A 20,471-nucleotide genomic window follows, 5' to 3' on the forward strand; every position below is an offset into this window, starting at 1 on the left:
CTTTGTGAAAGGGTATAAGGGCTATTCTTCCTCAGAAAAGCTGCAGTGGTACAGTTCTTTGTCATTCCATCAGTGAAGGAAGGTATTCCTACAGCTTGGATTGTGCAGGGAAACAGAGAAATGGCTACTGTGACTCGTGGCTCTCCTCAGCGTTCTCAAACAGCTCAAGCAGACACCCTGACACGAAAAACCAGAGCGGCGGAAGGCCCTGCTCTCTGCTTCCTCCTCGGGATTGAGGCAGCGTGGGTGTTATTGCTGGGAACTGCTGCCCTCTGCTGTCACACACAACAGATGACAGCCTCATCTGACAAAATCAGGTTTGTAGCTACATGTGACAAGAAAACCCACCCCAAACCACATCACGTTAATGACAAAAAGGTCACAATGGAGTCAGATTTTAAGTGGGTTTACCCAGTTCTGGTCTTACACCATATAAAACGCCTGTCCCTTTCCTAAGTGCACTCCAAGAGGCACCTTGCAAGCCCAATTCTGCCTAAAGGATGATTTTTTACCTCTCACCTTTGTTGCAGCTGTTTCAGAGATAAAACACTCAGCTATTCACCCATTCAGCAAAACACCTCTCAGTGTCTGCAGATTTTGTAGTGGATTGTGCACATCACCAGGGGAAGTGCCACCAAACACCCTGCTCCCAAGCAGAGCTTGGCCTAGGCTGCAGGAATAAAATGCATTACTGCCATCCCTGTGAGGCCATACAGTAGATGCATCATGTCTGCCAGCTTACCTGACTTCCTCACCAGCAAAGTCAAACACTTTGGTGATTGTCACTTTGCCTGAACCTTTTGGCTTCTCAGACTCTTTCGGTTTCTCCTGAAGCTTCTTCCCACTCTTCTCTTCTTCAGCCTGTGAAACACACGGAGGAGAAAGTAAAACAATGCATTTGTGGAACCAAGCCAAACCATTGATGCAATGGAACAAGGACCCAACACAGATCTTGGGTTGCTCTGCATTTGAGGCTGGCTGGTCAAAGCAGGACAGGATAGGAAGCAAACCACTCTCAGACAAGAAAAAGGAAATAAATGCTCTTGACACTAGGACATTCCTCACTTTGGTGTTCAAGGGTCAAAACTGACCTAAAACAAAAAGTGTAAGTGGAATTTAATGTAGGAAAGAGGAAGAGTCCCCTGCTGTGGCTCAGAAAGCAAGCAAAAGCCTGAAGACTCTTTTCCCAAACCAAGCACCACCAGGCAGTGAAGCTACCAGGGTGGATTACACCCTGTTTATTTTCACTGAAGCATACAGTAGGTCACAACCAATCAGCAGCAAAAAGACAGCTGATCTTCGTAAAGAAAACTGAAGACACTAAGCTCCTTGTCAATAACATCTCTTTAATTGGAGAGGGAAATATCTTTATCAAGCAATTTGTCAACACCTCTTATTTTACTCAGTCACAACTACAGCTTTTAACAGCATACAGAAAAAACCCCTCAGACCCTATAATCAAGAGAAAACCCCAAATTCTTGCTCTAAATCAACTCCACGCCACAGAGATCTTCAAGCAAACAACTTAAGACCAAATTAAGAAGTTCACAATAAAACAGAGGAACTGCATCTCTCCATCAGTTATTCCTGGAGAAACAGGCCACGGGGAAGCTGTCAAAGGCCACTCGTGTTTTAGCCATCTGCCTATGAAAGCAGAGCCCTGCTCTTTTCCTCTCTCCTCTCTAATTCTACCTGGAACCATCTCAGCTTTTCAGCCAGCAACAACTGAGGTGGAGAGAAGCAGGAGGGTTCAGAGGAAAAGATTCTTCTTCTAAAAGTTGCAAGCAAAGATAACATAGCTACCATTGTTCTGCCACCTTCCCACTGCTGTAGGAAGAAGCTCTGAATAGGGAGGAGAACCATACTTCCAGAGCACCAACTGTTGTTACTTCTTTGGCTGACCACTCAAAAAACAGCCAGTTCTAGCAACATAGGGTCAGATTTGGTACCTGCTTCCCCTCTGCTGCCTTCAGTGTGAAAGGTTTTGTAAGGCAAAGACACACATTTGGCTTTATTAAGAACCAAATCCTTTTAAACAGCTGATCACACAGAGAATTATTTCTCCAGAAAACCTCCACAGCCAGAGAGTGAGAGCACATTACTGGGGCTTAGAAAGAAAAGAAGACACTGCCGGATTCATCCTTGCTATAGATGTCCAGGACAACACACAGCATCTTCCAACCCCACTCACTGTATGAGGATGAAGGGCAATGCACAGAGATATCAGCATCAGCACAAGTCTCTCCTGCATCCCCACTCACACAGTCTCCCTTATTGTTTTGAGTATTAGGAAGCCTCAGGAGAGAGCTGTGCCCACATGCAGAACTCAGACCAAATCTCACCAGGCTGCTTCTACGTCACAAGGAGGATCCAGCTCCAAAAGCACCACTGACAGATCACAGAGTCCTTCCCAGTTAGAAGGAAATGAGAAACTTATAGTTTGCCCCAAGGTGCGGCTCCAGGCTTACAAACCAGATGCAGGAAGTATTAAATCCAACCTCTTCCCAGTTCTGGTTGACATCTGGTACCAACTAGAACCAACGCTGTGTGCTCGAAAGCCTCAGGCCCTTCCCACACTCCCCAGGCCAAGACCCAGGCCCCCGTTACCTTCTTAGCTTGTGTCGCTTGTGTGGCAGCTGCTGCTTTGGGCTTCTGTCCCACATCACTAAGGAAACTGGCCCAAAGAGCATCCTCTTTCTTTTTTTCTTCCTCTTCTCTGCTTCTTTCCACCTGCTCTACGTTATCCTCTTCCTCCTCCTCACTCTGCTGAGCCTTTTCTTCCTCTTTCTCATCTGGTTCTAGCAGGAGACCTCCTTTCTTCCTCTTTCTGCAGCACATGCCAACGAAAAACAAAAAGGCAAGAAAATGCTGAGGTGCTGCAACGTGATTCCAAATCTAACCTGGAAACACTGGTGAAGCAACACAGTACTTGATATCCTTACTAAGGTATTCCAGCTGGGATGCTGCCGCGGATCTTAGGGGTGAAGCTACCTGACTAGAAGACGCTGCTGTTCAGCAGCCCCCGGCCTGGCACGTGTGTGTGTGCGTGGCGGTGAGAGCTGCGGGGCGCGCGGGGGAGGAGAACCCGCCGCAAACAATCCGCGGATCTGCGGCAGCGACAGGTGCCGGCGCCTCCGAACTCTCCGTGCGAGTCCGAGAAGCGGCCGCCGGGCCGCGCAGTGAGGCGCCGCGGCCGACCGCGGGGAAGCGCTCCCGCGGCGCGGCCCTTCAGCGCGGCGGGCCGGGGCGGCCCCGGGCGCGGCCGTACCTGCTGGCGGGGCGGCGGGGGCTCCTCCTGCCGCGGCCCGGCCGCGGGCCGTCCGCCGCCTCCTCCCGCACCAGCTCGCTCACGTCGTCCTCGCTGTACTCCGCACCTGCAAGCACAGCCGGTGAGCGCCGGGGCCGGCCGCCGCCCCGGCCCCGCGCCCGCCCTCCCGCCGCACACCTGAGGGCACGTAATCCTCGTCCTCGGCCGACGCGTACTCCGACTCGGAGCCCGACATGATGCCGCCGCGCTCCCGCCGCCCTCGCCCAGAGCGCCGCCGCGGCTGGAGAGCGCCCCCCGGCGGGCTGGCGGGCGGCTGCGGGCGCCGGGCGGCGGAGAGCAGCGAGGAGCGTTCCGCCGGCCGGCCGGAGCGGCCCCCCCGCGAGCGCGCCCGGCCGGCAGCCGTTCCCATGGCAGCGCGGGGACGGGCGGTTGGCGGGGAGACCCGTCCGTCAGCGCGCCGGCGCTCGCCATTGGCTGCGGCGGGCGGAAGGGGCGGGCGGCGGCGGAGCCGGCGGATGGCGGCGGCGGGGCCGGCGGGCGATGGAGGGCGGCGAAGCGGGCGGCGGCCTCCTGCAGCAGATCCTCAGCCTCCGCCTCGTGCCCCGCGTGGGGAACGGCACCACCACCTACTCCAGCCCTCTCTCCACCTTCCCAGGTACGGCTCGGAGCGGGGCCGTCCTGCCGCCGGAGGCCCGCGGGCCCCGCGCCGCCTCACGGCCGTTCTCTCCGCAGAGATGTGGTATGGCGTCTTCCTCTGGGCCCTCGTCTCCTCCCTCTCCTTCCACGTCCCGGCTGCGCTGCTGGCGCTGTTCACGCTGCGGCACCACAAGTACGGCCGGTTCATGTCCGTGAGCCTCCTGCTGATGGGCATCGTGGGACCCATCACCGCCGGCATCCTCACAAGTACGGAAGATGCTCGGAAACATGGGCCGAGCGGCCCCGTGGTGACCACAGCTCACCTCCGAGCACGTGCCACACGCTGGCATGCCCTGGGGCAGGGAGGGATTAAAGTCTTGGCAATATTTACCCCGCCCCCCGCCCCAGTTTTGAAAGAGTTGGAGCATTACCTCTCAGGAGCTCTTTGTTGGGAGCGGCAAACGTGCCCATGGGGGCACACAGCCAGGTGGGCTTTTGGGTTTCTGAGCTCTTGGAGGAAAACCAAGTGCCTGTGCCTGCAAGTGGGTCATATTTGCAGCTGGTGGGCTGTAGAGTAGAGGAACTTGTGACAAGGTTATGTCCAGAACAGCCTGAACCTCCATGCCTCCTAGAGGCCTCAGCAGAGTTCCAGCTCCAATTTACCTATTGCCACCAGCACACATGGGTTGTTGGCTGAGGTTTGTCACAGTAAACCTAACCTAGCATTTCTGCACAGGGCTTTGGGGCCCTCTCCCACAGCCCCCCCTCTTCTCTGCCCCAGCCTCATGACCTGTGAGACTTCCCACTCCACCCCTGGGCCACGACAGTCTCCTGTGTGCTGTCACCCAGCTGTGTTTTGGCTTTTCTCCCTGTCTGCAGGTGCTGCCATTGCTGGAGTTTACAGAGCTGCGGGCAAAAAAATGATTCCCTTTGAAGCCCTCATTTTAGGAGTGGGCCAGACATTCTGTGTGGTGGTGGTCTCATTTCTACGGATTTTGGCCACTCTCTAAGCTCTCCTTCAGTCCTTGGAGACCACAGACCCAAGGAGGAGCAGAGGATCTACCACCCACCCTGTCTCTGGAACACATGGTTAAAGGCCCCCTGAGGGCCTGCTCCTGCCTCCAGCCTGGCTTGAAATTAAGCTACAAACTGTGAATTTTGTTACTTTTTGGTAACATTAAGTGCCATGTGAAACTTTTCTGTCCCTGGAGCATAGGAAAAGGGCTGCTGGAGGAGGAGGAGGGCCACCTGCCTTTTACCAGTGATGAACTGTTAGCAACAGGAGGTAACACAAGTGTGACGTGGACCCTTCTGAGGTAGAAACAGCACTTGAGACCTCAGAGCTTTGGCCTCCTGCTGTTTTGCCTGCAGGTGAACCTGCAGTTCTTTTAATGTGATTTGTTTTAAAGTGAGAAAATGAATTTGTTTCAGGCCCTTGGTCTTAGGGAAAGGAAAAATGGTTTTAGAGAGCTGAAAGTGTGAATCTGTGGCTGAGAGCTGTGCCTGGGAAGGCTGTGGCCACAGGCTCTCCTCATGAATTGCTTTAGTTTCAGTGACTCTTCACTAACTTCTGGCTCAGCCCTTTTGCCTGGAGGTGTGCAATGCTTCTGGGGGCTTGGTTCCTCAGAGCCTTGGGAGGAGCTGAGGTGGAATCCCAAGTGTGCAGCCTGCCCTGTGGCTTTGCTCTTCTTGGGTATTTCTCAGCAGCTGCTGCTCATGGGGGCTGCTGGGGGAAGGCACCATCTGCACCCAGCCTCCCAGCACACATCCCACCGTGTGTTTGCTGAGCTCCTCTGATTCCCAAACCACTTCACCTTTTGTACCTGTCACCTGTGCTCACCCAGGGCTCCGTGTTTCTCATGAACAAGAAGTTCTCTCGAGGTACAAACTTCTCTGGAGTGGTCTGATGACAGCTGATGGCAAGAGGTGGTTTCAGGGGTGACTTAACTGAGATCACTCAAAGTTTTAGCCCTTGTTAATTCAGGGAATAAATCTGTGTATTTTAGGAAAACTTTACTGTGAATCTTTCCCCTTAGATAGGTGAGGTCCAAGTGGTGTAACTGTACTAAAGCCTGGACTTTGGAGGGCCCTGGGTGCTGTACTGCTTGCAGAGAGCCAGTCTTCCTATGGCAGCAGACCCCAGAGAAAGGTTGGGCCTCTCCTTCCCTCTTTGCTCCTGCCTCTGGTGAAAAAGCAGGAGTCCTGATCATTCCAGATGGATTAGAAGGGCTCTGGGCAGTAGGTGGAGAGAAGTTCTGCTCCACCTCTTCTCTGCCCTTGTGAGACCACATCTGGAATATTGTGTCCAGTTCTGGGCCCCTCACTTCAAGAGGGACAGAGAGCTGCTGGAGAGAGTTCCACGCAGGGCCACAAAGATGATGGAGTGGAGCATCTCCCTTGTGATGAAAGGCTGAGGGAGCTGGGGCTCTGTAGCTCGGAGGAGACTGAGGGGTGACCTCATTCATATTTACAAATCCATAAAGAGTGGGTGTGAGGAGGATAGAGCCAGGCTGTGCTCAGTGATGGCCAATGACAGCACAAGGGGCACAAGCTGGAACAGAAGAGGTTCCAAAGAAACACGGAGAAAAACCTCTTCCCTGTTGAGGTGAGGAAGCCCTGGAAGGGGCTGCCCAGATGGGCTGTGGAGTCTCCTCTGGAGACATTCAAAGCCCACCTGGATGAGTTCCTGTGTGCCCTACTCTAGGTGGTGCTGCTCTGGCAGGGGAGGTGCACTGGATGAGCTTTTGAGGTCCCTTCCAGCCCTTGAGATTCTGTGATTGTGGCAGTTCCTCAGCAGCAGTGGCATCTGGGCTGCGAGGAGCTCAGAACAAAGAAACCAACCAAACTGGGTGAGTGGAAACCCTCCTGCTTTCTACCTGTTGTAATCTCCCAAAGTCTGTTTCCAGGAGGGTTCTGCATTACCTGAGGAGCTGGCAGGGTGGCTGCTGTTGGGAAGTTGAGTGATCAGACCTGGGGCTGCTCCTCTCTGCTGGGGAGCTGTGATATTCAGGGAGTTCTCACATAAAAGGTGAACAATCAGCCACTGACTTCTGATGAGTAGTTGCACTGGGGGTGAGCTGTGTGTGTCACCTTGGTTCTCCCAGACTCCTCCACTCCCCTGGCTGCCTTCCCCACCTCCCTCCTGTAAAAGCAGATCCAAGTGGGAAGGAAGAGGAGGAGGCTGGAGGGGATGCACAGATCCATCACTGCTGGCGCTTCCCCTGCCCCACTGCATCGGTTTGGTCTCCCCTTTGTGTTCCTTATCCTCAGGGAGGCCAGCAGAGGAATCCCTTCAGTTCCCAGCAGGGGGTGGTGGACTTTCCTCAGGCAAAATTGCCAAAAACTGCAAAGAGCTTGCAGAAGTGTGAGCACTGAGGTGTGTGGGGCTGGGCAGTGATGCAAGCCCTCAGCCAGGGAGCTCAGGCAGGGAAACCCCTTGGAGGGAAGGGCCTGCCCTGGAGAAGCACCACTGCGTGTGCTGAGGCTCGTGGCCCTCTGCTTTGTGTGTGTGTGCAGCTCCTGTGCAGGGCTGCTTCAGGTTACCACTGTGTCCTCTCTTGGTCCTGATCACTGCAGTTAGGAACAAACCTTTACCTGATAGAGAACTGTAAAGTTTCTTTTTCTCCTGGCACATCTAGTGCTGGTGATCAATAAATCTGTACTGAGCGAGGTGCAGGGAGCTCTGTTTCTCCTGCAGGGTCAGAAGGGGACCTGGGTTGTGCTTCTGGAAATGAGACTTGCTGCTTTCTCAGGCAGTCTGGGGCAAGAAATGTCTGGGCTCTGATGATTATTTGTGTCCCTGGATGTGCTGTCTCCCTGCAGCTCTGCTCCTGGGGATGGCTCAGGTGGTTTGGAGGCCGAGAGGCGCGGGGTCCCTACAGCCCCTGGGCTTGGCACTGACCTGTTCCCATCCCCTGGCAGCAGCAGCAGCTTTGCAGGGTCTGCTGCACTCATGCTGAGACCCACAGCTCACTTGTGTGGCTCTGGCTAACCCAGGGCAAGAGCAGTGCCCGAGTTAGATCCACGTACAACCTCCAAAGGCAACACGAGTCTTTGTAAGACAGTGGCTGCATGTCGTGGCACTACCCAGGAGCTGCCCACCAGCCTTTGCTGCTCGCCCCAGCCCTGAAATACACAGGCCTGAGCAGGCAGGCAGCAGCTTTTATTGGCAGTAAAAGGTCAGCACGTTCTCTTGGTTTCCACGGGTGAGGACGACGGGGGGCCTCAGGTCCTGCGAGAGGGTCTCGAGCCAGGCCATGTAGAGGGAGCTGGGGCAGCGGCCCTTCCTGCCGATGGGCAGCGTGCTGCGGCCACAGCGAGGGGGTGTGAGCCACGGCCCCACTGCCACAGCCTCCTGCCCTGGCCCCACTCTCAAGCTGCTCCTAATTTGCAGGTTATTTCCCCAAAAAGGGAAACTAACCCACGTCCACCCCTCTGTGATAGGCCCCGGGCCAGACCCCTGCAACTTCCCAAGGGCATCAGCCCCATCCCACCACAGCATTGGGGTGTCTGGGGGGGATCTCCCCCTGCAGGGTGGGGGTGAATGTCCAGGGGGACTGGTTCCATGGGGCATGAAACGTGGGGGAGGGCAGTGTTGGCACGTACATGGCTATGAGCGCTGCATCCCGGGAGTAGTCCAGCAAAATCTCATTCAGCCTCACTTGTCGGAGCGACTGCAGAGCAAAGAGGGTTGGCAGATGCCAAAGAGCTGTTTCCAAAACCCCTGAATTTTGCCTCCAAAGCAGGAGCCCCTTTGCAGGCCTCTGCTGGCAGTGGGGCTACCTTGGCTCTGTTTTTCTCCACCTCCTCGTCGGAAATCTTCCAGGGACAGCCCTGCCGCAGCTCACTCACTGCGGCCTCGTCTTTGAAGCCATCGTTCAGCCTGAAGGGAGCGATCAGGCTGTCGAACCTCTTGATGCTGCAAGAGAAGCAGACGGTGCTGGGGAAGGGGTCTGAGGGGGCTTAGGGGGGCCGAGGGGACTGGGGAGAACAGAAGGGGGCGGTTACTGCTCTGGCCGGGGTTTCTGGTTGATGTCGGGGAGGATGTGGACCTCGTGGAAGCCGAGGCGGAACTTGCTCAGCAGAGAGACAATCCTGGCAGAGAGAAAACCAGGCGTCTTGCCAAGCTGAGCAGGGCATGGTGGCTGCCCTGGGGCCCTGCCCTGGCCCCACTGCCCACTCCACTTCTTCCAGCTCCACAACCGCATTGATTTGCAGAGGAGTGAGGCAAAGCAGCCAGGGCAGAGCCCACAGATCCCAGCATGGCAAAGCCTGCAGGGCCACAGGGTAACCCATGGGGTGGGGACAGTGGCCAAGAGGAAGCGTGGGGCAGGGGTGGCTGCCAGCACTTACGCCTTCCTCTCCTCGTCCATCCTGTTGATCTGCCCTCCGACAAACACCCGGATCTTGCACTTTCCCCACCGCTTCTTGCGGCCCAGGAGGTAGGGGATGAGCAGTGTGAGCCCTGTCCCCAAAAAACCTGTGCTGCAGAGCTCTCCTGATGCCACAGGCCAGCATATCCTGCCCCACTGAGTGAGGGGGCACAGGGCAGGGGCCAGCGTGTCCTGCCCCACTGAGTGAGGGAGGGGGGACAGGGCAGAGGCCAGCATGTCCTGCCCCACTGAGTGAGGGAGGGGGGACACTGCCCTCCTGGGCCCCACGCTGGAGGCGCTGTGTTGGTGAAGAGCCGCAGCAGCCGGGGGTGAAGGTTACCTCCGTCATCGAAGAGCCAGTAAATGTCGATGGTCTTCTTGCCCTGCTCGTTCTGGAAGATGGTGCTCGCCTGCTGCTCGCTGGCCGGGACAGTGGGGTCTGCTGTTGGGGCAAAAGGGTCCCAGTGTTGCCAAGGAGCACTGCTGGCTGCTGTGCCCTCCTGCTCCCAGCCCTGCTGCCTATCACTGCTCGAAACCCACATCCCTGCCTGCAAACCTGGCTCCCCAAAAGCAATCCTGAGAGCCTGGGATGCTCGGGGCAGCCCCAAGCCAGGACTAACCTGTGCCCGGGGCCACTCTGCCGCTGGTGCCATTCTCGGGGTGCTCTGCTGCCTTGAATTTGGGGTTAACTGGGGAGGGAGCAGAGCACAGGCAGCAGGGCAGTGTCCCACTGCTGTCTCCATCCCGTTCGCTCCCAACCCAGGAATGCTGTCCCCTCCAGGACTGTGCTTTTCACCTTGAGGACATGGTGTCAGCTAAACCAGCCCTTCCTACAGCTCCAGCACATCTCCGAGCGTCCCCAGCTCCCCAGAACTGCTTACCATGAGCCTGCATCACTTGGGAAACGTTCAGCCCTTCCTTCATCCTCATTAAGCACATGCCATACTTGAAATCAAAGGCATCACTGGAAGCAGGGAGGAGAAGGTGGTTAACAGTGAGGGGCTGGTGTCAGGGGCAGCGCCAGCCCAGCCAGAGCCTGTAGCATCCCCAGGCCCAACCACAGGAGCACTGCTGGGTGCCGGGGGTGGAGGAGCTGTTGTGGCCGTACTGCAGGATGCCCACGTAGTCCTCCAGGCTTTGTGGGGACGCTGTCTGCCAGTTCCTCTTGTATCCCAGCACCAGGATGTTGGGTCTCATCTTCCCGAGGCCGGCAGCCTATGGATACATGTCCCCATGAGACCCCTCTGTGGGGACAGACAGACACGGGCAGTGTCACAGCATGGCGGGGGTTGGGAGGGACTTTTAGAGATCATCTGGTCCAACCCCCCTGCTAAAGCAGGTCCACCTAGATCAGGTCACACAGGAATGTGTCCAGGTGGGTTTGGAAACCTCCAAGGAAGGAGCCTCCACACTCTCCCTGGGCAGCCTGGGCCAGGGCTCCCTCACCTCACAGTGAAAGGGTTTTGCCTATGTTTAAATGGAACTGTTTGTGTTCCAGCTTTATCCCATCACCGCTTGTCCTATCACCTGAGACAATAGGAAAAAGTGATGCCCCAACCTCCTGACACCCACCATTTAGATATCTCTAAGTGTTGATGAGTTCCCCCTGCAGCCTCCTCTTTTCCAAACAAAACAGCCCCAGTTCCCGTAGCCTTTGCTCATAAGGAAGATGTTCCAGTCCCCTGATCACCTTGGTAGCCCTGCACTGGCCTCTCTCCAGCAGTTCCTTGTCCCTCTTGAGCTGGGGAGCCCAGAATTGGACACAGGCCCTCTCACCAGGGCAGAGTAGAGGGGGAGGAGAACCTCCTTCTTGATGCATCCCAGGATGCCCTTGGCTTCTTGCCCACGAGGGCATGTTGCTACTTATGCTTAGTTTATTATCAAGCAGCACTCCCCAGGTGTTTCCCAAGGGCCAGCCTTGGCTGTAAAGACCGAAGCAAAGGCAGCATTCAGTAGTTCAGCCTTCTCTGCATCCTCTGCCACCAGGGCACCCTCTGTGTTCAGCACTGGGCTTACATTCCCCTCATCTTCCTTTTGCTGCTGATGTACCTCAAAAACCCCTTCTGGTTTTCCTTTACTTCCCTGGCTGGGTTTAATTCTAAGGGGCTTTAGCCTTCCAGGTTGCACCCCTGCATGTTCTGGCCATGTTCCTATACTCTTCCCAAGAAGCCAACCCCTGTTTCCACCTCTCATAGATGGCTGCTTTCTCCCTGAGCTGTCCCAGCAGATCTTTGCTCATCCATGGAGGCCTCCTGCCTCCTTTTCCCGCTTTTCTACATGTGGGGACACAGTGATCCTGGGCTTGGAGGAAGTGGCACTTGGAGATGCAAAGGGGAGTGCCTGAAGGGACCCTGATGGTCAATGGCCAAGGATGGCTCTACCTGGATGAGCATTTGGACGCCGCTTCTCAGATCCTCAGCCACCACGTCTGCGTAGAAGGCCTTGATCTTCCTCTTCACAAGCCACTTGGTGTGGCCATCTGCTGTCAGCCGGGACTCTGGCATCTTCTGCTTCCATGGCCCCTGGGGGGAGCAGAGGCAGGGGCTCAGGCACAGCCAGCTGGGGACCTCCAGCTCCTCCCTTCCTGAATCAGTGGCAAGACCCTGATGTAACTGCTGCACACGAGAGGTGTGCAAGAAAACACACAAGAAGCTGCAAGAAAAGCAGGGAATGTGGGGAGTCAGCAGCCAACACACACCATGTCAGCAGTCCCATGGCTGTGGATAAGCTGGCATTGGCTGCACCACACATCCACAGTCGCTCTTGAGGCTTCAGGACAGCAGCACCATCCTGGCTCCCCATCTGTGGAGCAGCTGCCTCATCCTGCCTGCTGCACCTTTGCTTTGGTAATTAATTGGCAAGGGGAAGCCATTAGCCCACAGGAACTTCATCAATATTGCTTAACTAGGTGGAGAGGCTTCTAGTCAAAACATTTAGTCATCCTGTGGCACATTAATGGACACATTTCAATCCCCACCCCATGAGCTCACAAGGGTGCGTCTGGGTTTCCCAGCCCACTGCTCAAGGGTGGCTGGAGCCCCCAGGACAAGGAACCAGCTGGCTTTTGCACTCACGATCAGCACGTTGCCACAAAGCATCAGGCTGAGGTTCTTGGTGAACGTCCCCACAAAATCCACCAGAGCTGGGCGGAAACTGGGGGGGCCAGTCAGCACCAGGCACTGGGGTCTGCAGGCAGAGAGAAAAGGGGGCACAGGCTGGTACCTTGGAGGTATCAAGCCTCTCTGGAATGAGCCACATCCCTTCCCTCCTGCCTGGCCAACAGCAACTGTAGGGAGCATCTTTAAAATGAGATGAAACCACGTGACTAAGGGTCCAGCCTCAGTCTTTGGCCTTACATCAGATGAGACCAACATGTCTGCATCTGCCTGCTACGGGAAAGGCAAGATTTGCCCTGCTTTCCCCCCTCTGCCTGCACGGCAAAGACATGGGATTTCTGAGGCAGCCGCATTTTGCTGGGGCCCCCAGTTACTGAGGATTGTGGTGAGGACATGGCCGTGGACAAGAAGCCATCTGGGTTTGCTGGCAGCAGCATCTGGTGCTGCATCTCCCCTGCTCCATGCCCAGCACCCCACCGAGCCGCCCTTGCCTGTAGTTCTTGACGTGCTCATCCACTTCGCTCAGCCCCACCGAGTAGCTGAGGGCCATGTTGTATGAGCTGGCTTGCATGGAGGAGCCCCAGTTGACATCTACACGGGGAAGACGGTTCAGCAATGGGCCGAGATCTCCTGGGGCATCGCTGGTGCCGGGGCACCGCCACACACCTGGCTTTTTGTAGAGGACGTATCCCAGGAGGAAGATGACGATGCCCAAGGCAATGAGGGCCGCCCACCAGGTCAGCAGGAACATGATCACCACCGAGATGGTGGCCCCGAAGAGCGCGGCCCACTTGCTGTAATACCGAAAGGAGGGTCGCCAGCCTGCATGCAAACACACACACACAGCGGCTGCTGCCGGGACGGGGAGCCGACGGCGAGCCCAGCGCCACACGGCTCAGGCCGGCACGGCACGGCACAGCCCACCTGGAGAGTTGGTGATGGAGGCGTGGAAGCAGCTGAAGTTGATGAGGGCGTAGGAGCAGAGGAAGAAGTTGGAGATGATGGGCGCGATGGCGTTGAGCTCGGCTGTGGGGAGGGAGAGAGCGAGCCGTGGGCGCAGGGGACACGGCCACCCGCCCGGCAGGGCAGCAACGGGCAGCGTGCGCCTACCGATGAGGATGAAGCCCACGGCGATGGCGTAGGTGAGCACGTAGCCACGGATGGGCTCACCGTTCCTCCCGTAGCCCTTCCCAAAGAAGCCGATGAGAGGGTAGAGCCGGTCCCTGCAGAGACACTGCAGCGAGAGACGCACTGCAGACGGCCAGTGTCACCGGGACACCAGGCGACAGTGCCGGGGCCGCTCCTGCGCCCGGAGGAGCAAGGGCCAAACTGGCCTTGTGCCCTCAGCGACCGTCCCCCTCGCCTCAGGGCAGCTCATGGCCGCCCAGACGCATTGCCTGCTCCTGCTGCCAGGCTGGGGGATGGCAGCTGGGGGCCACGCACACAACGGCCCCTCACCTGGAAGACTTTGGGGGCCGAGACGAGGCAGGCCAGTGCAGAGGAGAGGGTAGCGCCAAAGATGCCTGCCGTGATGAGAGGTCCGAATCCAGACACCATGCTCATGCTCTGCCCAAAACCCAGGTGGTCAGGAGCCCTGGCACCCCTAGTACATCAACCTCCACACTGGCCCTTGAGGGATTCCCAGTCCCTGGACCCATCTGGCTGCCCTCAGTCAACGTTATCCAGGTAGCAAAGTCCAGCCACATCCAAAAGCCTGAGGAAGACGGTGCTCCCTGCTGCATCCCCATCACGTGGGTGCTTTACCGGCCTCCCAGGATGCTGGGGGAATGCCAGGCATGGGGCTGCCCTGAGAAACCCATCCCCTGTAGCACCAGCCCGGCCAGCAGCAGGGACTGGACGAGTGATAGCCCCGAGCGGTACCTGGTAGTAGTTGCTGAGCCCGTAGCGGCAGCTCTGCTGCTGGATGCAGGTGGTGAAGTTCCAGCCGAAGCCGCAGGCCAGTCCCTCGCAGCCCGGGGAGCCCAGCACCACGCTGTCGTTCAGGCTGCCCGAGGCGTCCCGGACCACGCAGGCACCTGGGGGCACGCAGCAGCCGCTCCGTGCCCGCTCAGCACCAGCAGCCCCTGGCAGGACAGGCCTCTGCCCCCGCCTTTGTGCAGCCTCAGCCCCACGTTCTGTGCTAGTTACCATCCCCCAGGTCCCTGCCACAGGGCTGCACAACGGCCATGAGCCATGCCAGGAGTGAAGCCTGGCACCTGGGGTCCTCTCCCTGGGGTGTGGGTGCCGGTGTCCGTGGCTCACTCTTGGCTCCCACCACCTGCATCTTCCCACACCACCCGTTTCAGGGCAGGTGCCTCACCCAGCTCACCTGAGGATGTGCTGCTTACCGATCGTAGCAGAGAGCACCAGGTAAGACACGGTGGTCCAGAAGATGGCCATCAGGGTGCCCTTGGGGATGGCCACGGCGGGATCCTGCCCAAGGGAGTCACAAAAGATGCAAGACAGCTTTTCAGCAGCACCACTCAAATGGCATTTTGATCATGGCTGCCGTACAAGAGGGATTTGAATCCATTGCAGCACAGAGCTGCAGAGCATCTCCTGTCTGGGCCTTCCCCAAAGTTCCCAGAAGGAATAAAATAGGGGCTAACAGTTGGATCAAAATCAAAGCCCCAGGGAAAACAAGTCTTGAGCCCTGAGAAATGACAGGCCACGCAGCAAGTAGGTCAAAACCTACCCTTAGGTCACCAGAAATGTTGGCCCCAGCCAGGATGCCAGTTGCTGATGGGAAAAAAATGGAGAACAGGCCAAAGAAGGAGCCCTCGGGTCCACGCCAGTTGGGCACGAAGTTCTGGGCAAAGATTTTGGCTGGGGAGAAAGCAGAGGAGAAGCACTTAGGGCCTCTCAACTGCCCTTCTCCTGGCTGAAGCATCTCAGTGCTTAACAGAGCGTACCCCTGATGGTAAGACAGCCCTTGGGAGGAAGACACCAGGCTGTTAATGACACCTCTCAGCAAGGAGCACCTGCCCATAGCCAGCTTCTCTCCCAACAGCAGCCAAGAGCTGGGCTCTAGCAAATGTGCTGAGCATAACCCTGTGACAGACCCACCTTGGTAGCTGAAGAAGCCCTTTGCCTGCTTCTCAGCGGTGGCTGGGATCACTGTCCCCACCAGGTAATTTATGAAGGAAACCATGATGACCAGGAAAAACAGTATCTGTGCCTGCCAGACCAGAAAGAGTCAGCTGAGGGGCTGCGATTGGAGCTCCAAGAGGGAAAAGAACGCAATAGGAGAAACCCTCACCCATTTTTTGGGGAGCTACAGGCATCTTCTGCTCCTTGGACACCCCGTGGGCAGTGGGGATGGCTCTTGCCAGTCCAAGGGAAGAAGGTGAGCAGAAGAAGTGAGCGTTACCTTGGCCTCCCACTCCATGCCAGCCAGGGAGATGCCCAGCAGCACCGTGACGGTGATGACCCCGATGATGCGGATGTCATTGGTGGGGTCCACAATGAGGGAGTTGTGCTCCTGGGGAGGTCAAACCATCCACACGCAGAAGTAACCCTCTCCCTTGCTGAACCACAGACTGCCACGAGTTTCAGCAGCCAGTAACTGCTTCTCAGCAGCCCAATACTCACACAAGTGTTGGTAACTAGCACAGCTTGTGCAGAGGGGAGCAGGGGGAGGGGGTGGGACCCAGAGGACACCCAGAGCCGCTTTGGTACCTGCAGCAGGTCCCGGACGGTTTCGGCGAAGCCCACGGTGTGCATGGCCACGGCCACGGCGTTCGCAAAGGCGAAGATCAGCCCGATGGAGCCGCCCAGCTCCGGCCCCAGGCTCCGGGAGATGAGGAAGTAGGTGCCCCCTGAGGGGATGGCAGCACCCCGTGGCATTAGCTGCCTGCTCTGCACCCTGCAGCCCGTGCCAGGAGGCCACAGCTGTGGGACAAGCCCCAGGGTGGGGATGACCCCGGAGGCTGTGCCAGGGAGGGACGGGCTACCTGACTTCACTTTGCCATTGGTGGATATGGCAGAGATGGACAGGCCGGTGATGGTGGTCACTGTCACGGACATCAGGATGATGAGCCAGGTCAGGGCTGCGGGGAGAGGGGCACTGCTTCGCTCCTGCATTGCCCAGCCCCACAGACTACCCCCCATCACCCCACACTGCTGCTGTGGGCATCCCCCATCCTCCTCCCCACGCCCTGCCAGGTGTTTTGGGCCACCAGTGCCGCAGCACCCACCAATCCCTGCCTGGGCAGTGATCCAGGGCAGGCGCAGGTAGAGGATGACTCCCCAGATGTTCAGCATGCAGCGAATCTGGGGGGGACAGAGAGAGGGACCGGCCTTCAGCGTGCAGGCAGCTGGGGACAGGGGGCCACGCTAGCTCTCCTGCTCCTCCGAGCAGAAACCAATCCAGCATGGAGGGAGGGAGAATGGTTCAGAGTACAAGTGTTCAGCTTGGGGCGGGTGAGAGGGCAGGAGGGTGCTTCCTGTGGGACAAGTTGCACTCACCATCACACCCTTGACCCACCCGAAGCGCACGGGCTCTGGCACGGGGGCTCTGCCCGGCTCCCCTGCCGCCTCCTCCGGCCCAGCCTCAGGCAGCCCGTTGCTCTGCTGGGGGTCAGACACCGGCATGCGCGGCTGGCTCGGGTCGGGCTGCCAGGAGAAGGGGAAGGCAGGTGAGGGCAGCCAGGGCTGAAGGCAGCCAGCCCTTCCCTGGGGGTGAGCTCTGGCTGAATGCACAGCTGGAAACAGCTGCACCATCCTGCTGGTGTCTCCCGGGGTCATCCCAGGGACGTGCACAGAGGGATGTGCACATTGGCACGGCACCTGTTACAGCCCCAGGGAGCGGGAGACAAGGTGCCACAGCACAGGCATGTCGCAGGGACCAGCGGCATGGCCAAGGGATGCTGGTGGCACAGCTGGACCCCACCTTACCTTGAGGATGGAGTGCAGGTCTGCCAGGGAGGGCCTGCCCTTCCTGGCCTCGTCCACCCCCTTGCTGTTGGCATAGTGCTCGTAGGCCGGCACGACGTCCACCGTGTTGTAGCCAAAGGTCCTGCTGCAGAGGGTGCTGCCAGAGAGCTGGGTGCTGTCACAGCCAGCCCCCTCGGCTGCTGCGCAGGGACCCCACCTGCCCTCCTCCATGCCCAGGAGGGTGCTGATGGTGAAGCGGCCGCTGCAGTGGGACAGTGTGGTGGGCAGCTCCGGCACTGGCAGCTCGGCCATTGCCCCCGCTCAAGTGTCTGTCGGGCAAGGGACAGGGAGGAGAGGGGCTCACTGGCTTTATACCTGGCAAAACCGGAGCAAGGGACCCGGCACACACCCACTGCCGTTGCTAACGGGGCAAAAGGATCGGCTCAAACCACCCCGAGCTGGTCAGGGGGAAAAAAATAGCTGGGAGGGATACGAAAGCTGCCATTATGGGTATCGCTGCCTCCAGGCTCCCGATGGGCACCGTGATAACAGGTTCCAGATTAAGTCCCCAGGACAGATCAGCAGAGAAACACGGTGCTGAGTTTGCCTCCAGCCCCGACCTTGGAACATTCAGTTCCCAGCGGGATTTATGATGGAAAATGGGAGCGACACTCCCAGGCACTCTCACCCTTCCCTGGGCTTCTGCCCCAGACCCAGCAGGTCACATCGATCATTTGGCTGGTCTCCGAATTGCTGCCCGTGGCACTGAGCCTGTGGCATCCCCTTTGTCTCACAGCAAAGAGCGGGGGCAGTGCAACATCAAGGGATGGGAGAGATGCCCCTGCCTGGGATCTGATGCCAAGGGGCTGGGAAAGGGGATGGAGATGCTGGGGGACACTGAGTGACAGCAGTCATTGTCCCTCCACCGTTGCCCAGGGCTAGAGGGTGGCAGCTCTCCCATGCCCACAGTCCCCTTTCCCCACAACCCCAGGGAGGGGGATCCACTGAGCACCCAGGGTTCAGTATTGCCCCCATATCCCACTCCCATCTTAACAAAGCCACTTAAACCCCTCCCCACATCACACACAACACAAGCTGAGCTTACTCTTGCTTGGGATTCACCCTGCAGCTACCAGTGGGCGAGGACAGGGGTAGGGACGGGCCCTTTTACTCCTCTGCTGCCTGGTATCACATGGGGTCTTAAAAGCAGTTACAGATATGATCACTGAAGACAGCAGGCAATAAAATTTCAGGGCAGCACCGGAGCCCATTTGAGTTTCAGCCCCCTGTGCTTTGCAAGTTAATGGAAAATTGAGGCTGCCTGCCCTGCTGCCTCTGGCTCTTTTGCATTCACACACAGATTTTCAGCAGCTGTTTGAGGACTTGCTTTGGCCCCGTTGTGTTGTTTCTGTGTGAGCAGATGCCCTCCACAGTCACAAGGCCTGGTGCAGGCTGGCACACACCCCCATGCCCACTCAGCTACCAACCCTGCCCATGCCCCAGGAGCTCAGCCCTCCTGGGGGTGCCATTCACTGCACAGAATGTTCTGGCAGAGCTGGTGCCCAGACGGGTGAGATGAGGATGAGGGAAAAGCCTCACCCTGCACCTCGTGTGACATCCCCTACGAGGTGGACACCAGCTTCCACTCACAAACCGACAGAAGCAGCAGCACAAACGGCTTTATTTTAGAACCCCGCTGTTTCATCGAAAAGGCCAACCTGTACAAACCAGCACAAACCAGAGTCTCTTCAAGTCACAGATGCTCTGGGAGAGACAGGAGAACTCCAGGCGGCGGGTGAAGAGCGAAGCGAGTGGTATGATGCAACCCTGGTGTAGTGAAATAGCCGGATAGTAGGATGCTCTTGTCGTCGGCCTGATTCACAACACCAGCTGCAGCACCAATACCGGGCTGTCCGGCGCTGGGGCTGGCCCTCCGGGCCTCTGCTCACGCAGGGAAGAGGTGCTGAGCTGCTGCAGCAGGGCTTTCCCTCGCTTCCAGCACATCCCCCCATCCCTCTGGCTATTCAACACGTCACACAACCCCAGATGGAGGCAGGCAGAGCAGAGAGCTGTGCTTTACATACTGTTTGCAGTTTGCCCTGGTGCTGTATTCTGAATGAAGTTTGGGTCGTCCTTTTCCCAAGCCCCTGGCAGAGGGCACCTACTGCCCTGGGGTTAGCGCTGCAAACCCACCATGCAGAGTGGGACTCAACTGCTCACACCCCTGGGAAGAGGAAACAGACAGCTGGGGCAACTGGCAGTAACCTTACCCAATGAGGTCAAAGGGATCATCTCCCACCTTCTTCCAGATATCGTTTCCATCCTCTCGGCCTCAGACCCAGACACAAACAGGACCGAAATGCTAGCACAGGGACATGGACAGTGGTGGTATTTGAGTGTTGTCTTGTCCCAGGGACACAGAAGTGGAATTAACAAGAATCCCTTCTTTCCTGCAGCTGGAAGGGAAACAGTTTGCTTCCTTGAGAGGGTAATGAGAACAAAAGATATAATTCCATTCAATTGTTATGAACATAATTGCTTTGGCTTCTGCAAGGAGCAAGGTCCAAGTACCATCTTAGACAAACGCCGCAGAGCTGGGAGACTGGTGGTGAACAGAGAAGCCAGCTCATTCAGCAGGTCTGCTACAACCAGAGGGTCTGGAAAACAAAAAGGATTGAGATCAAGATGCAGAATCTGCAGCCAGAGGGGAAATCCAAGAAAAGGCAGAGGAGTAGGGAGCTATCCTGCAGTAACCTGAGAGCACGACCAGCAGAGCCAAGTGCACACGGGTAATGCCACAGGCACTGCCTGACACCACTTCAGAGAACTAATATTGCTAGGAGAGTTAAAAAAACCCAGAAGCACCAAAGAAACCAAGCTGGAAAGGCAGGAGCCACTGATGCCAGCCCCAGGACAGTGTTAGGAGGGGCCTTTGAGGCGCATGTTAATTCTCAGATGAGCTGGTTGTCCTCTGTTAGCTCAGTTTCATTTGGCCAGTAGCCCATGGTTAACCCCTGGGCTGTCTTAACTTTTCATTTTTCCCTGTTAAACAGATAACAGAAGAATGAGCATTTCTAGGTTCCCACACAAATCCCTGTAAATCCAGACCACACCAGCTCAGATCTCGTTTGTTGCAGGTCATGTGGACTGTAAAGCTTTCAGAGCTGCTGTGCTTGTGGATGTCTCACAGTCAACGAGTCCTGC

At 57.2% G+C, this 20,471-nt stretch overlaps 3 protein-coding genes across 5 annotated transcripts in view; 1 reads left to right on the forward strand and 2 right to left on the reverse strand.

The window, feature by feature from the left end:
- The window catches only part of CFDP1 (craniofacial development protein 1), a 66,339-nt gene extending 62,803 nt beyond the window's left edge, over positions 1-3,536 (reverse strand). For both annotated transcript variants that reach the window (XM_062007663.1, XM_062007661.1), the window contains exons 1-4: positions 3,446-3,536; positions 3,269-3,374; positions 2,608-2,827; positions 743-861 (exon numbers count right to left, since the gene is read on the reverse strand). In XM_062007663.1, the coding sequence (XP_061863647.1) occupies positions 743-861; positions 2,608-2,827; positions 3,269-3,374; positions 3,446-3,503 (503 nt within the window). In that variant the 5' untranslated portion in view covers positions 3,504-3,536. The remainder of the gene's footprint in view (positions 1-742; positions 862-2,607; positions 2,828-3,268; positions 3,375-3,445) is intronic.
- A 247-nt stretch (positions 3,537-3,783) lies between these two features.
- TMEM170A (transmembrane protein 170A) lies at positions 3,784-7,573 on the forward strand. 2 transcript variants are annotated; one of them, XM_062007392.1, is made up of 3 exons: positions 3,784-3,923; positions 4,001-4,171; positions 4,784-7,573. In XM_062007392.1, exons 1-3 carry the CDS (start codon positions 3,809-3,811, stop codon positions 4,912-4,914), a joined length of 417 nt encoding a protein of 138 aa, XP_061863376.1. In that variant the 5' UTR covers positions 3,784-3,808; the 3' UTR covers positions 4,915-7,573. The 2 variants fall into 2 exon arrangements, with proteins under 2 accessions (XP_061863376.1, XP_061863375.1); XM_062007391.1 differs by having other exon boundaries at positions 4,001-4,874.
- A 493-nt stretch (positions 7,574-8,066) lies between these two features.
- On the reverse strand, positions 8,067-18,729 carry SLC12A3 (solute carrier family 12 member 3). Its single transcript, XM_062007259.1, has 25 exons — positions 17,289-18,729; positions 16,860-17,006; positions 16,589-16,664; positions 16,346-16,441; positions 16,071-16,210; positions 15,763-15,873; positions 15,459-15,570; positions 15,088-15,218; positions 14,741-14,825; positions 14,274-14,428; positions 13,851-13,958; positions 13,503-13,626; positions 13,317-13,418; positions 13,059-13,214; positions 12,884-12,983; positions 12,351-12,462; positions 11,658-11,798; positions 10,385-10,491; positions 10,158-10,240; positions 9,617-9,718; positions 9,257-9,368; positions 8,912-8,998; positions 8,687-8,822; positions 8,510-8,577; positions 8,067-8,208 (listed from the first exon to the last, which is right to left on the reverse strand). The coding sequence occupies exons 1-25, from the start codon at positions 17,577-17,579 to the stop codon at positions 8,067-8,069; spliced, it is 3,024 nt and encodes a 1,007-aa protein (XP_061863243.1). The 5' UTR covers positions 17,580-18,729.
- Positions 18,730-20,471: the final 1,742 nt, after the last annotated feature.

This window comes from Colius striatus, chromosome 14, assembly GCF_028858725.1.
Source record: "Colius striatus isolate bColStr4 chromosome 14, bColStr4.1.hap1, whole genome shotgun sequence".
NCBI lineage: Eukaryota > Metazoa > Chordata > Aves > Coliiformes > Coliidae > Colius > Colius striatus.

What these genes read in the sequence shown, in the direction of transcription:
- SLC12A3 (XM_062007259.1), bottom strand. Translation starts at nt 17,579, where the DNA reads ATGGCCGAGCTGCCAGTGCCGGAGCTGCCCACCACACTGTCCCACTGC. An exon ending in CGTCCTCTACAAAAAGCCAG is followed by an intron (nt 12,984 to 13,058) that starts GTGTGTGGCGGT and finishes TTCCCCGTGTAG; the next exon opens with ATGTCAACTGGGGCTCCTCC. An exon ending in GACTACGTGGGCATCCTGCA is followed by an intron (nt 10,241 to 10,384) that starts GTACGGCCACAA and finishes CCCTGCTTCCAG; the next exon opens with TGATGCCTTTGATTTCAAGT.
- TMEM170A (XM_062007391.1), top strand. Translation starts at nt 3,809, where the DNA reads ATGGAGGGCGGCGAAGCGGGCGGCGGCCTCCTGCAGCAGATCCTCAGC. An exon ending in CCCTCTCTCCACCTTCCCAG is followed by an intron (nt 3,924 to 4,000) that starts GTACGGCTCGGA and finishes TTCTCTCCGCAG; the next exon opens with AGATGTGGTATGGCGTCTTC.